The following is a 27232-nucleotide window of genomic DNA, read 5'->3' as shown; positions in this document are numbered from 1 at the left end:
TCGTGCAACGGATGCGTGTTTTGGCGGACCGCAGAGTGAAGGCAAAAGGGCCAACAAGTGCTAAGCATCTCTGGGAGCTCCTTCAAGATTGTTGGAAGACCATTCCCGGTGACTACCTCTTGAAGCTCATCAAGAGATTGCCAAGAGTGTGCAAAGCAGTCATCAAAGCAGAAGGTGGCTACTTTGAAGAACCTAGAATATAAGACATATTTCCAGTTGTTTCACACTTTTTTGTTAAGTATATAATTCCACATGTGATAATTCATAGTTTTGATGCCTTCAGTGTGAACGTACAATTTTCATAGTCATGAAAATATAGAAAAATCTTTAAATGAGAAGGTGTGCCCAAACGTTTGGTCTGTACTGTATATACAGTAATATAACTCCTATAATACTGCCCCTATGTGGAACACTATTACACACTGTATAACACTAGTGTGACGCCCCCTGTGTTCATGCTTCTGTACAATATCGGTCAGTGTTGGCCATGTCAGCTGGGCGGACCGTCTATTGTGGGCGGAGGGAAAGCTCTGACTTTGTCCTGTAAGCCCCTCCCCTTGGATACAGCCGCGCCCGGTCGTTAAGGAAGTGGAGACTACGCTGTGTCGCACGTTTTTGTACGTCACTTCCGGCAGTTTTTGGTAACGTGTCCTTACCGGTCCGTTCGCTGGGAAGCTCACGAAGCAGCGACATCCCGGACATGGCGGAGCTGGAGCCCGCGGCTCTGCACAATGAGAGTGATGCAGCCGTGAACGGCACCGGGAGGCTGGGGAGCTCTCCTGAGGGGACGGCGCTGGCGTACGGCAGTCTGCTGGGGATGGCTCTGCTGCCCATCTTCTTTGGTGCCATGAGAAGCGTCAGCTGTGCCCGGGGCAAGGTGAGGCAGCTGGTACGGAAACGCAGCGTGTGACTGGCCTCTGTGGCTGGCAGGGCCCTAATCATGGCGGTTGTTTCTCCTGCAGAACTCCTCAGACATGCCGGAGACCATCACCAGCAGGGACGCCGCCAGGTTCCCCATCATTGCCAGCTGCACCCTCTTTGGTCTCTACCTGTTTTTTAAGGTAAGTGTCCCCCCGGGGTACATACAGTGGTTACAATGATGACGTGCCCCTCATTCCTGTACACGATGGTGATGCCCCTCACAGCTTTACATGGTGCCCACCCATCCTCTGATTTTGGGGAGCGAGTGCAGGGCCACAGCTGACATTAGCAGACCCTGTGACATCACATCTGTGTCGTCAGGTGACAGTGACTTATGACATCCCGTCCTTCCCATCTGTCACCTGACCACAGTGGTCTGTACAGAGCTTGTTTACTACTGGCCTCTTGGGCTCCGAAAAGGAAAAAGATCCCTCCAAGACTAGTGCGGCTCCTCCAGATTCAGTGCTGTATCCCTAACTGATCCAGGGCGCTGCAGCCAGTCGGCTGCCTCGATCATACTTACCTCGCTGTTCCTACAATAATACTTGATCATCCACCCATGGAAGTTCCTTTAAGGAGCCATCGCTGCTGTGGTCCCTGATGATGTCAGGTGACTTTCTGGCAACATACATGATCACTGTCATCCGTAGTGATGCTTGAGAATATGGAGGCCAGTGATTGGCTGCAGTGGTCAAGTGGGTGTACTCCTCATCAGTGTAGAATGGCGGGGGACACCAGAACATTGGGGCTGCAGTAGTGTGTGAATGATGACTTGTTGTTTTTTTTTTGTTTTTTTTAGTTTACAACCTTTTTCTGCCCCTGATCATTTTAATTTTTCCTCTTTAAGAAGCCATAACTTTATTTTTGTATCAAAGGGGTTGAACATAGAACTTCTGCTGTGCCCACTGTCAGGATTCCCCACTATGGCATTTGCTTACTCGCTGTCACTTGCCGGCTAGTCATCTGCTTCTTTCAACAGAACATTGAGACCAACCAATTGGCATGTGACAGCAAGTCTGCAAATCCCGCACCTGCAGTCACATGAGCGCTGCTTGCTTTAAGCCTCAGGCTATGTGCCCACGTTCAGGATTGTTCGCAGAATTTTCCTGAACAAAACCGGACTCATTTTGTAGGAAATCTGCTCGCGTTTTTTTTTTTCAGAGCGTCCCAATGCAATAATTTAGCAACAAATCCGCAGATTTTCCGCAAAATTAATGAACATGCTGCTTTTTTTTTGTGGAATGCATTGAGGAATGCATTAAAATGATGGGATGCTTAATGTTAGTGTTTTTTAAGCTTTTTTTGCAGCGGAAAACCATGAATAATCCTGAACGTGTGCACAAACCCATAAAGTTTCAGGGTTTTCCTGACAGTGTGCATGAATTCAGCAATGTGCAGTCACATAGTCGCTGTAGAAATGTACGTGAGCCAGGAACATCCTTTTACCATAGTCATGTGAAAGCTAGGGCTTTTTTATATAATGTATGGGAGGGGGAAAAAAGCTGAAAAATTTTCAGGTGGGGTAACATTTTGAAGAAGAAAAAAAAAAGTTAAAAAATTTTTTGTTACATCGTTCATCATGCAGTAAAAGTAACCTGACAATGTTAGGCGACAACAAACATAATTTTTTTTATTATTATTATTTTGGTTATTTCAAAGTATAACTTTTTTACTTTCTGTCGATACAGTTGTATGAGGACTCGTATTTTGGGGCTCGACTGGTAATCCATTGTCTTTGTGATCGCGTCTGTTGTGCTCATGTGTACACTCACTAACAGCTGGCACACCGTTTGAATGCTGCTGAAAGTGATTGACCGCAGCATCAAAACGGTTAAACTGCAGCAATTTGAGTCTGGCTCTGATCGCTGCTGTTAGATGCCGATTCTGGCTGTTTAACACAGCCGACTCCTGTCCTGTACGGCCCTTGCTCATTTTGTGATACTGCTGTGTACACCCTGACCCGAACATACGGTTACATTAAGTTTGCTGGTGGGGGTCTTCATGAGTCATAATCTTCAAGATGATTCTACATGTAAAGTCGTGATTCTGTGAATTCAGCATTAGAAATGCCTCCTCCTTTTTCGGAATATCATTTTGTTTTGACTTTTATGTAAAGGTAATATTTTTTTTTCCTTTTCCACCCTCAGATCTTCTCCCAAGAATATATTAACCTCTTACTGTCTGTGTATTTCTTCATCCTGGGGGTCCTGGCTTTGGCCCACACAATAAGGTGAGGTCGTTCTTACAAATAATAGAGCAGCCACTGTAAGAGCTAAGATGTAGGCAGACATTGAATATATGCTATTTGAGCTTCTTTACTGCTATATAGAATTCTCTTCTAAAAATGAAGGTACTTAGTGCATAAATTGGCCAATTCATGAGAGCCCATGAGCCAGGACAAGGCGACCTCTCTCTGATGGGACCCTAAACCTAATTCTTATCAAACATGTCTCTTCTGGACTAAAAGCCTACACATTTAAAGGGCAGGTAGGATCCAACATTACGTTAATTAAATACAGCCTATATATTGTCATTTCCAGGACGTCCCTCCTGACAGCACCCTGGACATCCTCCTCCCCTTTGCTTGGACAGGAAACACACGAGAGTTTAAAAGGTCATGTCCCACCCCCAATCCTCAGTGTTTTTCCTGTCCCTGCAAGGAGGGACGCACGAGAGAAGCTGCGCAGACTTACCGGAGCTCAGGGGGATCGTGCGGCTTGCCAATACCCTTCCCCTTGTCAAGTGGCTCAGGGTAGAGACTCTCCAGGTGGGGAGTCCCTCTGCTCCAAAGACCAGGAGTGGGACGAGGCTCCTGGTGGCAGCCGCTCCTCCCAGAGGGAGGCTCTCGGCTGCGGACGCGGTTCCAGGTGGCAGGGAGTCGCGGCATTCAGAGCGGCGTCTCGCCCTGCACGGCGGCTTCCGGGAACTCCGAAGGAACCGCGTCACTTCCGGTTTCACGGCATCCGGTAACGTCACTTCCGGTGGCGTTGTAAAGCGGGGAAGTGCGTGCGCTCCAGCGCTGGAACGCATAGCAGCAGAGGCGCTCCTATCCAAGGGTCCGGAGCACGGGGACTACTCTACCTACTGTAAGGATGGAAGGAGACATGCCAGATGAGGAAGGGGTAAGTGCACATAGCACAGACTTCCCTCACTGCACGCCCAAGCAGGCCTATCCTATTTACTCCCTATCTTATGTCATTTAAGGATAAGGGAACCCCCGCTGTCCCCCCTGCTCCAGCTCCAGCTAAGAAACCCGGCAAGGTCTCTGCAAAGTCCAGCAGGTGCCCTATATGCCACGTGAAGCTCCCGGAATCCCATGGCAAATCCTTGCGTGCATCTTGCACATCTAAGGTTATGAGGGACGAACAATCTTCGCTTTTATCCGAGATGAGGTCCCTAATCCGGGAAGAAGTTCAGGCTTCCTTCTATTTCAGGGCAGTCCAGCCTCATCCCTGGCCGCAAGAGAGCCAGACGGGAGCGAGACTTGAAAGAGCCGGAGTTTAGTTCTGAGGACAGGTCCGACCCAGAGGACTCAGTCTCAGAAGAAGAGGGGGAGCTCCCCTCAGGGAGCCAGGAGTACCATAGGAAATACCTCTTCCAGGCAGAGGAGACAAAGGAACTTGTGCAGGCAGTGCAAAGCACAATGCAGATAGAAGAGACATCTAAGCCACAATCCAGACAGGACCTGATGTTTGGGGGACTTATGTCATGTCGACAGAAAGTCTTTCCTGTTAGCGAGCATATTAAAGCTATGATACTGGAAGAGTGGAAGGAGGCTGAACGTCGGCTGGTACTGTCTCGTGACTTTAAGGCTCACTTACCATTCGAGCCTGAGGAAGTCAAGCTATGGGATTAGATACCCAAAATAGACGTTCCGGTGGCAAAGGTTGCCAAAAAGACAGCCATACCCTTCGAGGACTCATCAAATTTGCGCGAACCCATGGACAGAAAGGCTGACATACTTCTAAAGAGGGCCTGGGAATCTTCTGCGGCCCTAATTAAGACTAACATAGCAGCCACTTCAGTGGCCAGATCTATGTACCTATGGATGGGGCAATTGGAAGAGCATCTGCCCAATAAAACCCCGAGGTCCGACATATTGAGCTCCCTTCCTATTATGAAATCCGCCATGGCCTTTCTGTCCGATATGACAGCAGAGTCGGTTAGATTCTCAGCTAGAAGCGGCTTGTTATCTAAAGCAGCTAGAAGGGCAGTTTGGCTAAGATCCTGGTCAGGAGATAATGCCTCTAAGGGTACCGTCTCACAGTGGCACTTTGGTCGCTACGACGGCACGATCCGTGACGCTCCAGTGTCGCTCCATTATCGCTCCAGCGTCGTAGACTGCGGTCACACTTCGCAATGCACGGCGCTGGAGCGATATTTTCATGACGTATTTGCGATGTAAAAGTCGTACGGGACAGTCGTACGGGCATGTCACACAGGAGGTGCTCTCACAATTCAGAGCACATTTTGCATAATCTATGCGTGACGTTGTTCACGAGGGGCGTGTTGTGCTGCTAGCTAACTACACCTGTAATGTGCTGATTGGCCGTTGGTTACTGTGCGCGCGTAACATCCTCGTTGAAGGGCACTATCTGCTACGCTGTAGCGTTGTACATACCTCTTGCGGTAAAAGTCTGTAGTTTAAAGTCCAGGGAATTTAGGAGTTCTGGTTCAAGCACGTGCTCCAGAGAGAAAAGAATACAGCGCTCGAGAGCCGCGGTTTTATCGGCCGGGAACAATAGTACCACGTCTGTCGAATGAGCGCACAGTATTGTACTGCCCAATCGGCACACAGGAGGTGGAGAATTTGGCGCTCCTACGTATCAAGCTCCTCCACCCATTACATCGTATACAATATCGTGCACACCTTTGTTACACGATGCGATCATGCCGCCACAGCGGGACACTTGACGACGAAAGAAAGTTTCAAACGATCTGCTACGACGTTCGATTCTCAGCTGGGTCCCTGATCGCAGTAGCGTGTCAGACACAGCGAGATCGTAAGTATATCGCTGGAACGTCACGGATCGTGCCGTCGTAGCGACCAAAGTGCCACTGTGAGACGGTACCCTAAGACCAAGCTCTGCTCAATCCCCTTTTCAGGGTCAAGAGTATTTGGTCCGTTTCTAGATACTATTCTAGAGTCTGCCTCGGATAAAAAGAAGGGTTTTCCAGAGGACAAACCTAAGAGGTCTCAGTCCTTTCAGAAAGGATTCCCCTTCAGGAGACAGTATGATTTCAGAGGGGGTAGATCTAATAGAGGATCTTATAGGGGTTCCCGTAGCCAGGGAAATAAGAACAAGAGTTTCTTCTTCAGCCCCTCCTCTAAGTCCAAAACACAATGACGCCACATATATCGGGGGAAGGCTCCGCCACTTTGCAGGGAGTTGGACCCAAATCACCCAGAATCAGTGGGTCCTCCGGACGGTGGCGGAGGGATACAGTATCGAGCTTTATTCCCCTCCTCCAGAAAGATACATTGCACCTACGGTGGTCACGCGGGGCTCTGCTATGCTGTCAGACTTGCAAGAGATGCTCTCTTCAGAAGTCATAATTCCGGTCCCGCCACTAGAAGTAGGCCAGGGACACTACTCTTCCCTATTCTCCATCACAAAGCCATCCGGCGACTCCTGCACGATAATAAATCTGAAACCTTTAAATGCCTGGGTCAGGTACAAAAGGTTCCGAATGGAGTCCATACAATCAGCAATTCACCTCATAGACCAGGACGCTGTGATGTGCACTCTCGACCTGAAGAGTGCCTATTATCAGGTCCCCGTCCACCCCTCTCTTCTCAGAGGCTTCTGAGGTTTGCTGTAGCTCTGCCGTCCGGGACCTGTTACTACCAGTTTCAATGCCTTCCCTTCGGGCTTGCCTCAGCACCTCGTATAGTCACAAAGTTGGTGTCGGAGATCGTCGCCTTCCTGAGAAACCAGGGAATCATAATAGTTCCATATCTCGACGACTTTCTCCTTGTAGCAAGATCGCCAGAGACACTATCAGCCCACAGGAGATGGACTGTATCGGTAATGGAACAATTAGGATGGGTCATAAACTGGCAAGACCTTCTTGGGAGTGTGTCTAGACTCCAGAAGCAGGATGTCCCTACTGCCCGAAAACAAGCTGGAGGCAATCCAGAGGCAGATCAGGCTCTTACTGGAGCACAGAGCCTCAATAAGGATGGCTATGAGAATACTAGGTCTAATGACGGCCTGTATACCATGCGTCAGTTGGGCACAGTCTCATTCGGGACCTCTGCAGAGGTTAATTCTCTCCAAATGGGATCGTCGCCAGTATTCACTGGACAGTATTTTGAAGCTAACAAATCCAGTACGAAGGTCTCTCCTCTGGTGGACACAGCCAGAGAACCTAGGAGTGGGAGTACTATGGTCTACCTCCCCCTACGTGGTAGTCACTACAGATGCCAGTGCATGGGGCTGGGGAGCCCATCTAAAGGGCAAGATCCTACAAGGAAGGTGGCCAGCAGATGTCATTCACAGCTCCTCCAACTTTAAGGAGCTGTATGCGGTGTGGGAGGCCTTGAGAAGAAATCGAGACACTCTTGCAAATTGTCATGTCAGGATACTATCCGACAATGTGACAACGGTCTCTTTCCTGAAACATCAGGGAGGCTCAAGACACCATTTGCTCCAGGATCTAGCAGGAAGAACATTTTGCTGGGAGGAAAATTCGGTCCTATCTATTTCTGCAATTCACCTGGAGGGCTCTCAAAACGTCATAGCAGACTACCTGAGCAGAAGGCGGGTGTTCGCAACAGAGTAGGAACTCAACCAGGATATCTTCCGGGATTTATGTCTTCGTTGGGGAACTCCCAGTATAGACCTGTTTGCAAACAGAAGAAACTCAAAGGTCTCAAGATTCTTCTCTCTGAACCCACTTTACCTCCCGGAAGGGGTAGACGGCCTGAGCCAGGACTGGACGGAACCCCTCTTATATGCGTTTCCACCTCTGGCACTGATCCCAGCCGTTCTCCAAAAGATCAAGGAGGATCGAGCTCAGGTTATCTTGATTGTTCCATACTGGCCAAGAAGGAGCTGGTTCCCTCTGCTAGCGGACTTGGCGATCGAGAACCCAATAGAGCTTCCTCTCAGGGAGGATGTAATCCACCAAGGTCCATTTTATCACCCGAATCCAGAGAAACTCCATCTCTCAGCATGGATCCTGAAGGGGACATCCTGAAGGCAAGAGGCTTATCAGACCAAGTGATAGCGATAGCCACTATTAAATCCAGCAGGAAGCCAGTCACACGGCAATCTATTTAAAGATTTGGAAGCGTTTCTGTCTGGAGGGTGGCAGACACTCCTGACATACCTAGAATCCTAAATTTCCTGCAGGCTGGGTTCAACAAGGGTCTTAAACCAAGCTCCTTGAAAGTGCAGATCTCGGCACTTATCTCTTTCTTTGACTATCCCCTAGCATCTCACCCGTGGGTGGTCAGATTTATACGAGATACTCAGAGGTTGCGCCCCACCATTAGGCAATTGACGCCTCCCTGGGACCTCAACTTGGTTTTCAGATTCCTATGTAAAAACGTATACGCCTCGGCTGATAATATGCCCATATCAACCCTCACACGTAAAACAGCATTTTTAGTGGCAGTCACCACGGCCAAAAGGGTGGGGGAAATTCAGGCCCTGTGTACAAGGGACCCATACCTACAGATTAGAGAGGACAGTTTAATCCTTTAAACTAGATCCCTCATTTATTCCAAAAGTAGGATCGGCAAAGAACAGAAATCAGGAAATTGTGTTACCTTCTTTTTGTAATAACCCCGCTAACGCAAAAGAAAATGCCCTTCATTCCCTTGACGTCAGACAGGCAGTCTTAGATTACCTAGCAGCCACCAGCTCATGGCGGATAGACCCAAATTTGTTCTTTCTGTTTGGGGGAAAGAATAAGGGAAAGAAGGCCTCTAAGGCCTCTATCGCTCGTTGGATCACGTCTGTGATCTCTGAGGCCTACCAGTCCAAAGGGGTCCCACCTCCGGAGGGTCTTCATGCACACTCTACACGAGGGATAGCTACTTCTTGGGCCGAGAGGGCAGGTGCCTCTCTGGAGCAGATTTGTAAGGCAGCAACATGGGCTAGTGCCAATACCTTTTGTAAACATTATAAACTTGATGTTTTGTCTGGTCAACATACTGCATTTGGGAGAAAGGTTCTCCAAGCGGTAATCCCACCCTGAGGAGGTGCTTTGGTACTCTCCAGGGTGCTGTCAGGAGGGACGTCCTGAAAAATAGGCATTAGGCCTACCTTTAACCCCTTCCCGACCTTTGACGCACCATATGCGTCATGAAAACCAGTGCCAATCCGACCTGTGACGCAGCATATGCGTCATGGCCGGATCGCGTCCCTGCAGGCCGGGTGAAAGGGTTAACTCCAATTTCACCCGACATGCAGGGACAGGGGGAGTGGTACTACAGCCCAGGGGGGGTGGCTTCGCCCCCCCGTGGCTACGATCGCTCTGATTGGCTGTTGAAAGTGAAACAGCCAATCAGAGCAATCTGTAATATTTCACCTATGAAAATTGGTGAAATATTACAATCCAGCCATGGCCGATGCTGCAATAGCATCGGCCATGGCTGGAGACCCCGATCTGGCCCCCCCATCGACTGGCGGCGGCGATCTGCAGCCGCCGTCAGTGTTCCGTACCCCTCCGTCCTGTTGTAAACGCCTTCCTCTCACCTCCGCCCTTCCCCCGTCCTCCCCTCCATCCCCCCCGCTGTCCGATCGCACCCCCCCATACTTACCTAGTCCCAGTGTCCCTCCCGGTGTCCTCCGTCTTCTCGCATGGGCGCCGCCATCTTGGAAAATGGCGGGCGCATGCGCAGTGTGCCCGCCGAATCTGCCAGCCGGCAGATTCGTTCCCTGTACATTTTGATCGCTGTGATAAGTTCTATCACAGCGATCAAAATAAAAAAAATAGTAAATAAATCCCCCCTTTATCACCCCCATAGGTAGGGACAATAATAAAGTACAGAAAATATATTTATTTTTGTTTTTCCATTAGGGGTAGGGTTAGGGGTAGGGTTGCTCTTAGGGATAGGGTTGCTCTTAGGGATAGGGTTGCACTTAGGGATAGGGTTGCACTTAGGGTTGCACTTAGGGATAGGGTTGCACTTGGGGTTGCACTTAGGGATAGGGTTGCACTTAGGGATAGGGTTGCACTTAGGGATAGGGTTGCACTTAGGGATAGGGTTGCACTTAGGGATAGGGTTGCACTTAGGGATAGGGTTGCACTTAGGGATAGGGTTGCACTTAGGGATAGGGTTGCACTTAGGGTTGCACTTAGGGATAGGGTTGCACTTAGGGATAGGGTTGCACTTAGGGATAGGGTTGCACTCAGGGATAGGGTTGCACTCAGGGATAGGGTTGCACTCAGGGATAGGGTTGCACTTAGGGATAGGGTTGCACTTAGGGATAGGGTTGCACTTAGGGATAGGGTTGCACTTAGGGATAGGGTTGCACTTAGGGATAGGGTTGCACTTAGGGATAGGGTTGCACTTAGGGATAGGGTTGCACTTAGGGATAGGGTTGCACTTAGGGATAGGGTTGCACTTAGGGATAGGGTTGCACTCAGGGATAGGGTTGCACTCAGGGATAGGGTTGCACTCAGGGATAGGGTTGCACTTAGGGATAGGGTTGCACTTAGGGATAGGGTTGCACTTAGGGATAGGGTTGCACTTAGGGATAGGGTTGCACTTAGGGATAGGGTTGCACTTAGGGATAGGGTTGCACTTAGGGATAGGGTTGCACTTAGGGATAGGGTTGCACTTAGGGATAGGGTTGCACTTAGGGATAGGGTTGCACTTAGGGATAGGGTTGCACTTAGGGATAGGGTTGCACTTAGGGTTGCACTTAGGGATAGGGTTGCACTTAGGGTTGCACTTAGGGATAGGGTTGCACTTAGGGTTGCACTTAGGGATAGGGTTGCACTTAGGGTTGCACTTAGGGATAGGGTTGCACTTAGGGTTGCACTTAGGGATAGGGTTGCACTTAGGGTTGCACTTAGGGCTAGGGTTGCACTTAGGGCTAGGGTTGCACTTAGGGCTAGGGTTGCACTTAGGGCTAGGGTTAGAATTAGGGTTAGAATTAGGGCTAGGGTTGGAATTAGGGTTAGAATTAGGCTATGTGCACACGGTGCGGATTTGGCTGCGGATCCGCAGCGGATTGGTCGCTGCGGATTCATAGCAGTTTTCCATCACGTTTACAGTACCACGTAAACCTATGGAAAACCAAATCCGCTGTGCCCATGGTGCGGAAAATACAGCGCGGAAACGCTGCGTTGTATTTTCCGCAGCATGTCAATTCTTTATGCGGATTCCGCAGCGTTTTACACCTGCTCCATAATAGGAATCCGCAGGTGAAATCCGCACAAAAAACACTGTAAATCCGTGGTAAATCCGTAGGTAAAGCGCAGTGCGTTTTACCTGCAGATTTTTCAAAAACGGTGCCGAAAAATCCGCACACAAATCCGCAACGTGGGCACATAGCCTTAGGGTTAGGGTTGGAATTAGAGTTAGGGTTGGAATTAGGGTTAAGACTAGGGTTAGGGGGGTGTGTTGCGGTTAGGGTTGTGGTTAGGGTTAGGGGTGTGCTGGGGTTAGTGTTTGAGTTAGAATTGAGGGGTTTCCACTGTTTAGGCATATCAGTGGGTCTCCAAACGCGACATGGCGCCACCATTGATTCCAGCCAATCTTGCATTGAAAAAGTCAAATGGTGCTATCTCTCTTCCGAGCCCAGACGTGTGCCCAAACAGTGGTTTACCCCCACATATGGGGGTACCAGCGTACTCAGGAGAAACTGGACAACAACTTTTGGGGTCAAATTTTTCCTGATACCCTTGGGAATATAAAAAATTCTGGGCTAAAAAATTATTTTTGAGGAAAGAAAACGTATTTATTATTTTCACAGCTCTGCGTTATAAACTTCTGTGAAGCACTTGGGGGTTCAAAGTGCTCACCACACATCTAGATTAGTTCCTTGGGAGGTCTAGTTTCCAAAATGGGGTCACTTGTGGGGTAGCTCCAATGTTTAGGCACACAGGGGCTCTCCAAACGCGACATGGTGTCCGCTAATGATTGGAGCTAATTTTCCATTCAAAAAGCCAAATGGCGTGCCTTCCCTTCCGAGCCCTGCCGTGCGCCCAAACAGTGGTTTACCCCCACATATGGGGTATCTGTGTACTCAGGACAAACTGGACACCAAGATTTGGGGTCCAATTTCTCCTGTTACCCTTGGGAAAATAAAAAATTCCGGGCTAAAAAATCATTTTTGAGGAAAGAAGAATTATTTTTTATTTTCACGGCTTTGCGTTATAAACTTCTGTGAAGCACCTGGGGGTTTAAAGTGCTCATTATGCATCTAGGTAAGTTCCTTGGGGCGTCTAGTTTCCAAAATGGGGTCCCTTGTGGGGGAGCTCCAATGTTTAGGCACACAGGGGCTCTCAAAACGCGACATGGTGTCCGCTAAAGATTGGAGCCAATTTTTCATTCAAAAAGTCAAATGGCGCTCCTTCCCTTCCGAGCCCTGCCGTGCGCCCAATCAGTGGTTTACCCCCACATATGAGGTATCAGCGTACTCAGGACAAATTGGACAACAACTTTCGTGGTCCAGTTTCTCCTTTTACCCTTGGGAAAATAACAAAATTGTTGCTAAAAGATCATTTTTGTGACTAAAGAGTTAAATGTTCATTTTTTCCTTCCGTGTTGCTTCTGCTGCTGTGAAGCACCTGAAGGGTTAATAAACTTCTTGAATGTGGTTTTGAGCACCTTGAGGGGTGCAGTTTTTTTTTTTTTCAGCCATATAGAACCCTGAAACTGACTTCAAATGTGAGGTGGTCCCTAAAAAAAACGGTTTTGTAAATTTTGTTGTAAAAATGAGAAATCACTGGTCAAATTTTAACCCTTATAACATCCTAGCAAAAAAAAATTTTGTTTCCAAAATTGTGCTGATGTAAAGTAGACATGTGGGAAATGTTATTTATTAACTATTTTGTGTCACATAACTCTCCGGTTTAACAGAATAAAAATTCAAAATGTGAAAATTGCGAAATTTTCAAAATTTTCGCCAAATTTCCGTTTTTTTTCACAAATAAACGCAGAAATTATCGACCTAAATTTACCACTAACATGAAGCCCAATATGTCATGAAAAAACAATCTCAGAATCGCTAGGATCCGTTGAAGCGTTGCTGAGTTATTACCTCATAAAGGGACACTGGTCAGAATTGCAAAAAATGGCCAGGTCATTAAGGTCAAAATAGGCTGGGTCATGAAGGGGTTAATTATGTTTCCAGGAGTCCATCCTGACAGCACTGGTTGTTCCCTCCCTGATTTGATATGCATGATGTAATGTGTTTCTGACATATGATGTAATATGTTCTATTTATCATTAAAGTATTTTCTTGCATTCCATGAGGCGGTTCTTGTTACAACACTGAGGATTGGGGGTGGGACATGACCTTTTAAACTCTCGTGTGTTTCCTGTCCCAGCAAAGGGGAGGATGACATCCAGGGGGCTGTCAGGATGGACTCCTGGAAACATAATTACCGGTGGGTCTAATGCCTATTTTTTAACATATAATGAAAGCTATGAAAAAAATAAAACGTGCTTTTTTTATGGTATTTTGCCGCACTTGGAATTTTTTTCCGCTTTCCAAAGCATCACACGATAAAAAAAAAAAAAGTACAACTCCTTCTGTGTAAAACATGCCCTCATACAGTTATACCGATGGAAAAATAAAAAAGTTACGGGCTCTTGGGAGAAGAGGAGGGAGAAAACGGACACGCAAAAGTGTGAAATCGCTCGGTTGGGAAAGGTTTAAAAAATAACTGTTCTGCATGGTACTTTTATTTTTTTTTGCTTCGTGCTGGATGCTACTTCTTGGAATTGCACAGCCAGGAAGAAGGAAACTACTACAATGTACTGCTGAATGGAGGCCAAATAAGCCTCCGTCCGGTGTAAGTAGGGAAGGCTATGGGTCAATTTATTATACGTGCCTAAATGACCACTATGCATCATTCACCTAGAAATGGCCATGATGGACACCGTAGATCCCTATGGTCACATATCACAAGGGCAAAAACATAATGTGAATGGGACCTTTTCTGCAAGAAGTCTTGGCTCCGTCCAGGATATTTGTCTTGCAATGTTACCAGGATCTTTATATTCATTCATTGTCAGAAATCTTGCAGAGAATTATTCCACAAAGTCTGTTAGAAAGTTGCAGAAGTTTTCATTCTAGAATAGGTTTTGCTTTATTCACAAAAGACTGTATGATCCCACTAATCTTCCTTTGTATTCTCCTTCCCTTTTCTGCTTTCGGGCCTGTCACTGATTATTATCACCGTTCTTTCTTTAACCATTTTTCTTCCCTCAGTCCGGCCATGAACAGACTGTTCCCAGAAAACTTCCCCAACAAACAGTATCAGCTGCTCTTCACTCAGGGCTCCGGGGACAGTAAAGAAGGTGAGTGCCCTGTGCCAGTGGACAGCTAGGGGGCGCCCTTCATAATCGCTTTTGGTTAATTCTGTACAGAGGTGATTATTGATCAGCTCACGTTATTCACCTTCTTCCTGCAGAGGTTATAAATTACGAGTTTGATACCCGGGACTTGGTGTGTCTGGTCATCAGTGGAGTGGTCGGGGTCTGGTACCTCCTGAAGAAGGTGAGGAGCTCCTTGTGTAGGACAATAATATATATGTCATCCTCCCATCTGACCACTAATCTCCATGTTTTCTCCCCAGCACTGGATTGCCAATAACCTATTTGGATTGGCATTTGCCCTTAACGGTGTGGAACTTTTGCATCTGAACAACGTCAGTACCGGTTGCATCTTGCTGGGGGGACTCTTCATATATGACATTTTTTGGGTGAGTCTGGGAGAACTTAAGAATGCACAATGAGGGACATATCCTCACCTTAGTTACTTGCATCAGTTTTTTTTTTTTAATTCAATTTCATTTATTAAGGTGTTTGGGACCAATGTCATGGTGACTGTGGCCAAATCCTTTGAAGCACCAATAAAGTGTGAGTAGCAGCCCAACCCATTAATTATTTTTACAGATAATTGCATCTTCTTATCCCATAATCTTGTTTTTTTTTATTCCCAGTGGTTTTCCCTCAGGATCTGTTGGAGAAGGGACTTGAAGCCAGTAATTTTGCCATGCTGGGATTGGGCGATATTGTCATTCCAGGTGAGTCCATCAGAGGGCGCCAAAGTGTGCTGTCACGTACACTGACCTACTATTGCTTGGCTTAATCTATACGATGGCAGTGGGCGGCACACAGTCCGGCCTTTATGGGTTGTAATGGCAGCAAACATAAACTGCGTCTCCACCACATTAACATTTTACATTCAGCATTGTCCACGCCTGCACAGTGCTGCTGCTTTATTGTGTCAGACCATTGTGTTGTGTACCTTTTGCAAGCAGTTATACATCCTTAGCTACTTACAGACCGCTCAGCAAATAAAATTTTTCACCAGTTCACATATGACTATGCACTGACACTTTAGAATGTCTTTGCAGGGTGATCACGCAGAGAAAAGGCAGAGATGGTTTATTACCGTCTCTTCCTTCTTGATCACTGTATACACAGCATAGAACAGGGGCTGTGCATACAGTATAAGAGGCACTGACAGTGCTTCCTCCTCCCGCCCTAGTAATCATGTGATTGCTGGGGGGGGGGGTCTCAAGATGTGAAACACATGAAAAAAAGAAAAGCAGGAAAAAGCAGGCAAATAGGTTACTGTCAGTCCATATTGCTGTTTTAGTCCCGTTTCCGACAGGAAAAAATAATCACCTCATATATAAAAATTATTGGAATGGAAAGCGGACCAGAATGTGAAATATATTATAGTAGAAAAAAAACAAAAAACTTGTCCCAGTCTTGAACTGGTTAATAAAAATAATGGAAATAACTTTGTAAATAGTCTCCAATAAGAATCTGCCTACCGCCTTGTGTATACAGTTCCCATGTGTATTTGTACAGTTTTCAAACCCATGTTCTACGATGTGACCCTTCATGGCTAAATGTCACGTGTTCCTTCTATTCTGTGTGTTGTAGGCATCTTCATTGCTTTGTTACTCCGTTTTGACATCAGGTGAGTGATGGTCTTTTTATATATATATCCCAGCGGAGGGTGGGCAGGCCAATATAGTATACTAGATGGTAGTCCGATTCTAACGTATCGGGTATTCTAGAATATGCATGTCCACGTAGTATATTGCACAGCCCACGTAGTATATTGCACAGCCCACGTAGTATATTGCACAGCCCACGTAGTATATAGCACAGCCCACGTAGTATATAGCACAGCCCACGTAGTATATTGCACAGCCCACGTAGTATATTGCACAGCCCACGTAGTATATTGCCCAGCTCACGTAGTATATTGCCCAGCCCACGTAGTATATTGCCCAGCGACGTAGTATATTGCCCAGAGCCACGTAGTATATTGCCCAGCCATGTAGCATATTGGCCAGTCACGTAGTATATTGCCCAGCTACGTGGCATATTGCCCAACCACGTGGCATATTGCACAGCGACGTAGTATATTGCCCAGTTACGTAGTATATTGCCCAGTTATGTAGTATATTATTATTATTATTTATTTATATAGCACCATTAATTCCATGGTGCTGTACATGAGAAAGGGGTTACAAACAGAGTTACAGATATCATTTACAGTAAACATGTTTACAGTGACAGACTGGTACAGAGGGGAGAGAGGACCCTGTCCTTGCGGACTTACATTCTATATTACCCAGTGACGTAGTATACAGCACAGAGCCACGTAGTATATTGGCCAGTCACGTAGTATATTGCCCAGCTACGTAGTATATTGCCCAGCCACGTATGTCACAGGTTAAAAAATAAAAAATAAACATATACTCACCTTCCAGGGACCCTTGTAGTCCTGTCGCCTCCTTCTCGCGCAGGCGCGCAGGACCTGTGATGACGTCGCGGTCACATGACCGTGACATCATGGCAGGTCCTTGTCACAGACCATCCGGAACCTGCCGCTTGCATGGAGCGTCGCGAGGAGCGGGAAAGGTGAGTATATAATGATTTTTTTATTATTTTTAAACATTAGATGTTTTTACTTTTGACGCTGCATAGGCAGCATCAATAGTAAATACTTGGTCACACAGGGTTAATAGCGGCGGTAACGGAGTGAGTTACCCACGGCATAACGCGGTCCGTTGCCGCCGGCATTAACCATGTGTGTGCGGTGACTGGAGGGGGAGTATGGAGCGGGCGCCGGGCACTGACTGCCGTCGCTGATTGGTCGCGGCAGCCATGACAGGCAGCTGGCGAGACCAATCAGCGACTTGGATTCCATGACAGACAGAGGCCGCGACCAATGAATATCCGTGACAGAAAGACAGACAGAAGGACAGACAGAAAGACGGAAGTGACCCTTAGACAATTATATAGTAGATGTGAAGCGCTGGATATCTCCTGCCACCACTAGGTGGAGCTAAATCTATGCAGTGAGTGCCTCCTAGTGGTGGCTGCAGGTAGTTAGAACATAATAATTATAGCTATACAATTGAATATACAGGATTTGGTGCCAGCCTCTACACAAAATAATAGAAATGTATTTTTTGGATGTGTTGAGTTTTATGACTGAGGTATTCCAATTCTACATGGGGCATTGCTGGGTAAAGTTGATCTAGTCTTCAAAAAGATGAGCGTCGTTTTCACACTTGACCTTCCTCCTGATCTTTACTAACCTATTCGTTCATCTTTCTTTGTAGCTTAAAGAAGAATTCTCACACTTATTTTTACACCAGCTTCTTGGCGTACATCTTTGGTCTGGCCCTGACCATTTTTGTGATGCACACCTTCAAACATGCTCAGGTCAGTAACCTCATTGCTACGTACACACCCGGTCACTAAAACCTCAGGCTTTTCCATCAGGAGAGACTAGGGGATCACCATTAAAGTCCTGTAGTGAAAGGGTTAAATACGCTAGGTAAAACTATGCATGAGAGATAGGTCGGTTTGGTTGCAATTCCTTTGCCATGTTAACTTCTCTATTTTTAGATTATAATTTACACATCATTTTTACTTATCCAGATCTAATTTACTTAAAGGGGTTAGATAAAGATATAGAATTAGATAAACTTGGCCAAAAATAGCGCCACACTTCACCACAGGTTATGTGTAGTATTGCAGATCATCCCCATTCACTTCAGTGTAGCTCAGCTGCAGTACCAGGCACAACCTGTGGGCAGATGAGGGGCTGTTTTTAGAAGATGGCCATCTACACCCAGGAGAGGAAGTGCTGGCAACATTTGCTGTACCAATTTGGGCCACACAATAGCTAAGGACTTATTACCATGAAAAGCTTCAGAACTCACTGCAGTTGATCTTTGCAACAGTGCTCTCCAACCTGTGGAGCTGCTACAGGACTACAACTCCAAGCTTGCCCTGACAGCCTTAGACTGAGGGCATGCTGGGAGTTGTTGTTTTTGCAGTATCTGGAGCACCTCTGATAGGCGCCCATGGCTTTATATAGTATATCCAGCTTCAAATGATCCTGTGCAGGGTGGCACTTGTAGTCCTTATCTGCTTAGTTTGCCATCTTCTGACCTGATGACGCTGTAATGTGTGTTCCTCGGCAGCCGGCGCTCCTCTACCTGGTCCCTGCCTGCATCGGTTTCCCATTGCTTGTGGCTCTGGTAAAAGGCGAGATCACAGAGATGTTTAGGTGAGTAACTGATGTTAGAGAGTTTGGTTTGGGGTCGGAATGTAGAGTAGTCGGATTTGTGAGTCCTGAAAACGTTCTTCACATTTTTCTGCCTCCTCTTTTTTTTTTTTTTTTTCTTCCTTTTTTGTGTTCTTCATTTTCCTCCTTTGCCTGTGTCTTCTCCATCCACATATTCTCTACTACTTATTTTATTCATCAATTTTTTACATTTATTTGTATTCATGCCCACACCACTCCCGAACAAAATTCTTGTGTTTCTCCCACTCCTTCCCTCTCACATCCTTCTACCTCCTGGCACTTCCTTTTAATTTCTTCTGGCCACTGTTACTCCTCCTTTCTCATTATTCCAATCACTCCTTTCCTCTCCTGTATTAATGTCACTACATTTTTCTTATAAAATATCCTTCACGTCACTCCTTCCGTCTCATATCTTTCTTTCCTCGTTCTCATCTCCCTCTTGACTCCTTCCTATCCTATTTGTGTTCTCCATCTCATTTTCTCCATCTGTTTCCTCTTGCCTTCATTCCCTTCCTTCCCTCTTCTATCTTCTACCTTGGGTCCTGCCTCCTTGCGCTCTTGTATCTTCCCCTGTGTCCTCCCTATTGTATTTTTCTCCTCCATTTCCTCTCTCCATTCCCTCTCGCAACTTCCCTTCTTGTCTCCTCCCTTAATTTCCCTCTTGTATCCTCCTCTTCGTGACCTCCCTTCCCTTTTGTATCTTCACCTTTGTGTCCCCCATTCCTTTCCTTCTTGCATCTTTCCCTTGGTGTCATAATGTCCTTTCCCTCTTGCATTTTCCACTTTGTGTCCTTCCTTTCCTTTTGTATGTTCCTCTTCGTGTCCTCCTTTGCCTCTTGTATCCTCCCTTCCTTTCCCTATTGCATCTACCCCGTTTTCTCCTTTTCCTTTTGTGTCTTTCCCTCCGTGTCCTCCCTTCTTTGTGTCTTCCCTTCCTCTCCCACCTAATCCCATTTCCTCTCTTCCCTTTTATATCTTCCCTTTGTGTACTCACTTCCCTCTTGTATATTCCTTTTCATTTCCTCCCTTCCCTCTTGTATCTTCCTGTCCATGTCCTCCCTTCCATACCCTCTTGTATCTTCCCATTCGTGTCCTCCCTCCCCTCTTGTATCTTCCCATTCGTGTCCTCCCTTCCCTCCCCTCTTGTATCTGCCCGTGTCCTCCCTTCCATACCCTCTTGTATCTTCCCATTCGTGTCCTCCATTCCATACCCTCTTGTATCTTCCCGGTTGTGTCTTCCCTTCCCTCCCCTCCCCTCTTGTATCTGCCCGTGTCCTCCCTTCCATTCCCTCATATCTTCCTGTTTCTGTCCTCCCTTCCATATCCTCTTGTATCTTCCCGTTCGTGTCCTCCCTTCCATACCCTCTTGTATCTTCCCGTTCGTGTCTTCCCTTCCCTCCCCTCTTGTATCTGCCCGTGTCCTCCTTTTCATTCCCTCTTGTATCTTCCCGTTCGTGTCCTCCCTTCCATTCCCTCTTGTATCTTCCCCTGTGTCCTCACTTTCCTATTGCATCTTTCCCTCACACCATGACTTCCATTCTCTACTTCTCTTTTCCTTCCCCTTACTACTTCTGTTGTTCCTAATATCACTAATCATTTTGCTTATTTATTTTTCATAATATTCTTGCTCTCCTCTGACCATTAAATCCCCCTCCTCCCTCTTCCATTCTGTTGTATTTTGTTTTTTTCCTTTCTGATTTTGATCATCCTCACCTGTCTTACCTGCTTCTTTCTTTCCTCCCCATGCATGTTCATTGCTCCTCTTGCATGCATTGCTGTGTTGTCCCATTTTTTGCCTCTCCCCGTTCTCCCTCCTGTCCTTTGTTCTCTCACAGCTATGAGTCCTCTGCGGAACTTCTACCTCACACTCCACGCCTCTCTCACTTTCCGGTGGTGTCTGGATCTCCTGCCAGCCTGGCCGAATCCATGCAACAAAAATCCTGTTCCCCCCGCCGCAGGCGGCAGCTCAACCCCAGCTCCATATGAAGGGTCCCTCTCATATCTGCATTTGGACAGGTGCATCCCATCTCGGCCCACACCCCAGCCTTACCTTTCATCCAGCAAACTCCATGCTTAGTCTGAGATTACTCCTCCTCCCCATCATCCGCATTATCACCCGTTGGGACCACCACAGATCCGTTTACGTGTCTAGTTCTGTAGCGTAAAGGATGCCATTATGCCATATAGTGGATGGTGCTATTAAGCGTTTGCTCCACATCGCCCTCTTCATCTCTGGTGAATCTTGTGCCAATCTCTACTGGACTTAAGGACACTGGTTCAGCCGTTTGGTGGTCAGGGGTCTTTTCTGCTTATCTTCAAGTAAACGTTTAATGTCTGCCTAGTATGTGCAGAAATGTAATCACATTCCTTGGATATTGCCAAATCTACAAGATCCATCTGTTGGGAAAGTCTGGAGGTCGAGATCGTCTGGTTGACAGCTTTTTCTCTAATGTGAATAAGGAACTTTAGTCTCCTGCCACCCACAGTTCAGTTCTTACATCTAGTCTTATTCTCTGGTCACATTCAAAGCTGCCTTTGCCATATTGCTAATTTTGACAGCCACATATATTGGAAATTCCTCATGAGGAAGATGGCTGCAAAGCATGGCTGCTGTAAAACGTACATCTCCCACAAGCAGAAAATGCTTTGTGCAGCCTGAGAGTTAACTGGAAATCAGCAGAATTCTGAATGCAGCTTTCAATGCATCTTGAGTGTGACTTATTCCCACCTTCATAAATGGGTATTGTCAGATAGGGTGGGGAAATAAAAGCAATTTTGCAATTTACTCCTTTCAGTTGTAGTTGAGATGTTACACCTTTTTTTTTTTTATTTACAATTTGTTTCCTTGGAGACCGACCATTGTTGCTAGACAGCAGCACATGTGCAGTGCTCACAAGCTCTTTTCTATTCAGCTTGTAAGCACTGCTATAAATCTGGTAAGAATAGCTGGAACTTGCGGATACCTTCTAGTCCTGGCTGGCTATTTTTAGTGCTTACAAGCTAAACAGCAGAGTGGTCGATCTCCTAGGCAACAAGCTATAAACAAAAGTGTTAATATCTCAACAACTGCTGCAAATTGTAATAAGCAATAAATTGCAAAAGCCCTCTTTTCCAAACGCTATCTGACTATCCATCTATGGAGATGAGAATAATCCTTTACGAACAGTATATGAACAAGATTCTTAATGTTTAGTTCACGTGAGGATTGAACGTATTGCAATACAAATAAAATATGGGAATCTGATAGATAATCCTGCACCTTGGCCATTCTGAGCGTCGGAATTTTCTACAATCTGCTTTTCTGAACTTTTTTGTAAATACTGTGAATGGGTAGGAACTGATTCTGGGGTGGGTTGTCTTGGTCATGAGCTAGGCAGGGCAGATTACTGGGCACATTATCATTTCCCACCCTCCTTCTTCCAGATATGAGGAGCAGCCCAAGGAAACAGACAAAGACGAGCAAGAGAAAAAAGAGGACTGAGTTCTGTGCCCAGGATACTCCATGACTGGGGAGGGCGTAAAACTGTGTGGGAGACAAGAAGCGCTGCCCGTCACCTCGTTTGTTACTGCTCCCCCTTCTCTGCAATACATGCCTGTGTTTGAACTGCTTCCGCCCCCTCCATCACCCGTCATGGGTGTGCGTCTGTGCCTGTCATGTGTTGCTGGGCCGGTATTTTTATATTTTGTATGGTGGATTTGCTTTTTACGGTATTAAAGCGTCCGTACAGATGCCCTCTGGTGCTTGTTATTCAGGGGAAGTGAGTGTACAGTGATTGGCGTTTCCTAATGGCCAGCACTGTGGTGTCCTGTCAGTCTCTGTTCCGTGACTTGACCACGTCATACCAGGAGCTATACTTGGGTCTCCTAACATCCACCAGATACCAGAATGTATATGTTGTCACTGTGTTAGCCTGGGAGTAGAGACCTCTTCCTTTCAGTCTGACTAGATAATTAGGTTTTCTCTATGACCTGCGCCTGGCTTACACCTCGCAATCCCATGCAGTATTTACAGCCTTAATATTTCTGCCAATCTCAGGCTGGATGTAACGACAGCCCTTTTGCCATACTTGATCTATAGGGCTAGGTACACTGCACCTACTAACACCCAGAAAAAGGAGAACAAATTGGACTCTTAGTACTAAATATATCCTTTATTAATACAGAAAATGTAAAAACAAGTCATAAAAAAGACGAACAGACAGGTAACCATACAAAAAAAAGGCAACGTGCTAGCAGAATGGTCCAATAATAGAAATGGGTGAGGAGGTGAGAGAAGAAAAGTGTCTTTCTATTTATCACCTTAATATTTATAACTCATTCACAGACCATAACATCGAAAACCTTTAATTAAGGCTAAATAGTGACCAAATCTTACCCATTCTACTGGACCTTCCAAAACAAATACAAAAAAATCCCCAACGCGCGTCTCGCTTTTTTATACCACAGCTTTCTCAAGGGGAAGTAACTGTAGAAGGAAGTACTGCAGGACCTTATAGACCCGTGAACCCTGCCCACATGGCCAGTGGCTAGCCAATCGGATTGGACTATCGCCGCACATGCCTCTCGTCCACCCACAGCTATCAGCAGGCATGTCCGGGAGCAAGGATGAGTCCCGGACATATGTTCCTGGTCAATATGTTCATTAAATTTATTCAGGGCTTCATCAAAGTTCTTTTTTTATTGTTAATTGTAATTCTCCCCCTTGGGGTTTTTTCTATTGTATATTGTTAGGAATATTATCCTGTTCCCTATTGTTATCTGAGTGCGCGTGTGCGTTTCTCCTCTTTGTGCCCTTTGTTCACATCCTGGCATCTTTATGCTCCTGTGCGCCTGACCGGGAACTTTGGTGACGTGTCCTTGTTCCTGGAGGTGGATGAGAGGAGCCCGGCGATTCGCTCAGGAGCGATAAATATTAAGGTGATATGTGTACCATGGATAAATAGGACACTTTTCTTCCCTCTCCTCCCCACCAATTTATATTACTGGACCATTCTGCTAGTACATTGCCCTCACTTTATATTGTTACCTGTCTGTCTTTTTATGAGTCATCTGACTGTTTTTATGGGTTTTTTTTTATTATTAATAAAGAAATTTTTAGCCTTAAAACTCCAATTTGTTCTCTTTTTCTATAGAACCTAGGAGTGGCTTTTGAGCATATTTCCTCATTTATGGTTTATTATGACCTGGGATCTATTTACTGTTATGTGCCTGGTTATTGTGTTTATAACCTCCTAACATCTGTCTGATGACATAATGTGTGTACATCCTTCATATGTTCTGTCAGTCTCCGACCTGTGGTAGTTGTCCTCCTGTCAGTCTGACTGCACGGTAGATTGTCCCTGTGGCCTGCCAGTATAAGATTGGAATAACCGCTGGACATCCACAACCTCTTGTATTTCTTCCTCTACCACTGTATGGATTTCCAGGACTTAGGATTTGCTAATTTTCAAGTTGTACAACGCTGCTGTCCTTCTGTCAGTCTTAATGTAAAACTCTGGTACTCTGTGTGACTGGTCAGTGTTCTATTAGGTGTCAAGAACAAGTAAGAATCCGAACAATAAAATAGTGTACACATATCCTTCCTTTACTTTCAAAAGTGTCCTCTTACAGACTCCGCAGACATTCATATCTGCTGTCCAACAATTACATCTCTCCAAACACTTTTACATAAGGGACAGTATTATAGTAGTTATATTCTTGTACTTAAGGAGTAGTATTATAGTAGTTATATTCTTGTACATAGGGGCAGTATTATAGTAACTATATTCTTGTACATAGGGGCAGTATTATAGTAGTTATATTCTTTTCATAGGAGCAGTATTATAGTAGTTATATTCTTGTACATAGGGGCAGTATTATAGTAACTATATTCTTGTACATAGGGGCAGTATTATAGTAGTTATATTCTTTTCATAGGAGCAGTATTCTAGTAGTTATATATTATTGTACATAGGGCCCAGTATTATAGTAGTTATAGTCTTGTACTTAAGGAGTAGTATTATAGTAGTTATAGCCTTGTACATAGGAGGCAGTATTATAGTAGTTATATTCTTGTACATATGGGCAGTACTATAGTAGTTATATTCTTGTACATAGGGGCAGTATTATAGTAGTTATATTCTTGTACATAGGGGCAGTATTATAGTTGTTATATTCTTGTTCATAGGTGGATGTTTTAGTATGAATTTGAAGATGCAAGATAAATGGACTTGCACACAATGGCTAAATGAAATAACTACATAGAAGATAACAAAAAATGTGCAATATGTCAAAAGATATCCACAGTTAAATATAAACAACAATAAACCTGTATTATACACAGCCTTCATGCTTTCAACTGGGATGTGTCCTGCTTTTTACAGTAGGTCAAGAGGAACGAGAGTTACTTGCAAAATCGACAGTATAGCAAATACTTATTTTCTCCACTGTATGTGTGATATAGCTCTTGTCAGTTGATATATATATCTCAGTTCCTAAGCTTGCATTAAAGACAGGATGCCAATGTGTGCTGTAATATTACCTCAGATGTATCGTAAGGTGTTAAACATGTCAAAGGTACAAATTAAATGCATGTACCCAATAAACTCCCCCCCCCCCCAAACACTGACCACCATGTTTAGTAAATATTGATTCTCAACATAAACCCATAGTGACTAAACCTAATGATAGCAAACCATTCTAAGGGTACCGTCACACAGTACCATTTTAATCGCTACGACGGCACGATCCGTGATAATGGGGTGGGGTGGGGGCGGGATTATGTGTGGTAATGTGGTGGGGGGCTGGATTATGTGGTGATGTGTTGGGGGAGGTATTATGTGTGGTAATGTGATGGGGGGCGGGATTATGTGGTAATGTGGTGGGGGGCCTGGATTATGTGTGGTGATGTGGGGGGCGGGATTATGTGGTAATGTGGTGGAGGGGTGGGATTATGTGTGGTAATGTGGGGGGTGGTGATGTGGAGGGGCGGGATTATGTGTGGTGATGTGGAGGAGCGGGATTATGTGTGGTGATGTGTTGGGCGGGATTATGTGTGGTGGTGGGCGGGATTTTGTGTGGTGATGGGGGGGCGGGATTATGTGGTAATGTGGTGGAGGGGTGGGATTATGTGTGGTAATGTGGTGGGGGGGCGGGATTATGTGTGGTAATGTGGTGGGGGGGCGGGATTATGTGTGGTACTGTGGTGGTGGGCGGCATTATGTGGTGATGTGGGGGGGCAGGATTATGTGGGGTGATGTGTTGGGGGTGCGGGATTATGTGTGGTGATGTGGTGGGTGGGATTATGTGTGGTGATGTGGTGGGTGGGCGGGATTGTGTGGTGATGTGGGCGGGTGGGTTTATGTGTGGTGATGTGGGCGGGTGGGATTATATGTGGATGTGGTGGGCGGGAGGGATTATGTGTTGTGATGTGGGGGGCGGGATTATCTGTGGTAATGGGGTGGGGGGGCGGGATTATGTGTGGTAATGGGGTGGGGGGCAGGATTATGTGTGGTAATGTGGGGGGCGGGATTATGTGTGGTAATGTGGTGGGGGCGGGATTATGTGGTAATGTGGGGGGCGGGATTATGTGTGGTAATGTGGGGGGCAGGATTATGTGGTGGGGCGGGATTATGTGTGGTAATGTGGTGGGGGCGGGATTATGTGTGGCAATGTGGGGGCGGGATTATCTGTTGTAATGTGGGGGTGGTATTATGTGTGGTAATGGGGTGGGGGGCGGGATTATGTGGTAATGGGGTGGGGGCGGGATTATGTGTGGTGATGTGGGGGCGGGATTATGTGTGGTAATGGGGTGGGGGCGGGATTATGTGTGGTGATGTGGTGGGTGGGATTATGTGTGGTGGTGGTGGGTGGGCGGGATTATGTGTGGTGATGTGGGCGGGTGGGTTTATGTGTGGTGATGTGGTGGGCGGGTGGGATTATGTGTAGATGTGGGGGGGCGGGATTATGTGTGGTGATGTGGGGGCGGGATTATGTGTGGTAATGTGGTGGGTGGGCGGGATTATGTGTGGTGATGTGGGCGGGTGGGTTTATGTGTGGTGATGTGGTGGGCGGGTGGGATTATGTGTAGATGTGGGGGGGCGGGATTGTGTGTGGTGATGTGGGGGCGGGATTATGTGTGGTAATGTGGTGGGGGGGCGGGATTATGTGTGGTAATGTGGTGGGGGGGCGGGATTATGTGTGGTAATGTGGTGGGGGGGCGGGATTATGTGTGGTAATGTGGTGGGGGGGCGGGATTATGTGTGGTACTGTGGTGGTGGGCGGGATTATGTGGTGGGGAGTGGGATTATGTTTGGTGATGTGGTGGGGGGGCGGGATTATGTGGGGTGGGGGGCACGATTATGTGTGGTGGGGGGTGGGATTATGTGGTAATGGGGTGGGGGGCGGGATTATGTGTGGTGATGTGGAGGGGCGGGATTATGTGTGGTGATGTGGAGGGGCGGGATTATGTGTGGTGATGTGGTGGTGGGCGGGATTTTGTGTGGTGATGTGGGGGGCGGGATTATGTGTGGTGATGTGGGGGCGGGATTATGTGTGGTAATGGGGTGGGG

The 27232-nt window shown here is 46.4% G+C and overlaps 1 protein-coding gene across 3 annotated transcripts; it reads left to right on the top strand.

Annotated features, from left to right (window-relative positions):
* Window positions 1–514: 514 nt before the first annotated feature.
* HM13 (histocompatibility minor 13) lies at window positions 515–24997 on the top strand. Of its 3 annotated transcripts, none has more exons than XM_077253087.1 (12): window positions 515–877; window positions 963–1061; window positions 3069–3151; window positions 14325–14413; window positions 14527–14612; window positions 14692–14817; window positions 14917–14974; window positions 15058–15141; window positions 16013–16049; window positions 17710–17812; window positions 18580–18665; window positions 22107–22413. In XM_077253087.1, the coding sequence occupies exons 1-12, from the start codon at window positions 701–703 to the stop codon at window positions 22162–22164; spliced, it is 1086 nt and encodes a 361-aa protein (XP_077109202.1). In that variant the 5' UTR covers window positions 515–700; the 3' UTR covers window positions 22165–22413. The 3 variants fall into 3 exon arrangements, with proteins under 3 accessions (XP_077109202.1, XP_077109203.1, XP_077109201.1); XM_077253088.1 differs by lacking the exon at window positions 22107–22413 and adding an exon at window positions 24850–24997 and having other exon boundaries at window positions 541–877; XM_077253086.1 differs by having other exon boundaries at window positions 541–877; window positions 20519–22413.
* Window positions 24998–27232: the final 2235 nt, after the last annotated feature.

Source organism: Ranitomeya variabilis, chromosome 4, assembly GCF_051348905.1.
Source record: "Ranitomeya variabilis isolate aRanVar5 chromosome 4, aRanVar5.hap1, whole genome shotgun sequence".
NCBI lineage: Eukaryota > Metazoa > Chordata > Amphibia > Anura > Dendrobatidae > Ranitomeya > Ranitomeya variabilis.
Note: the sequence above shows the minus strand (reverse complement) of the source record. Positions and strands in the feature narration are given on the sequence as shown.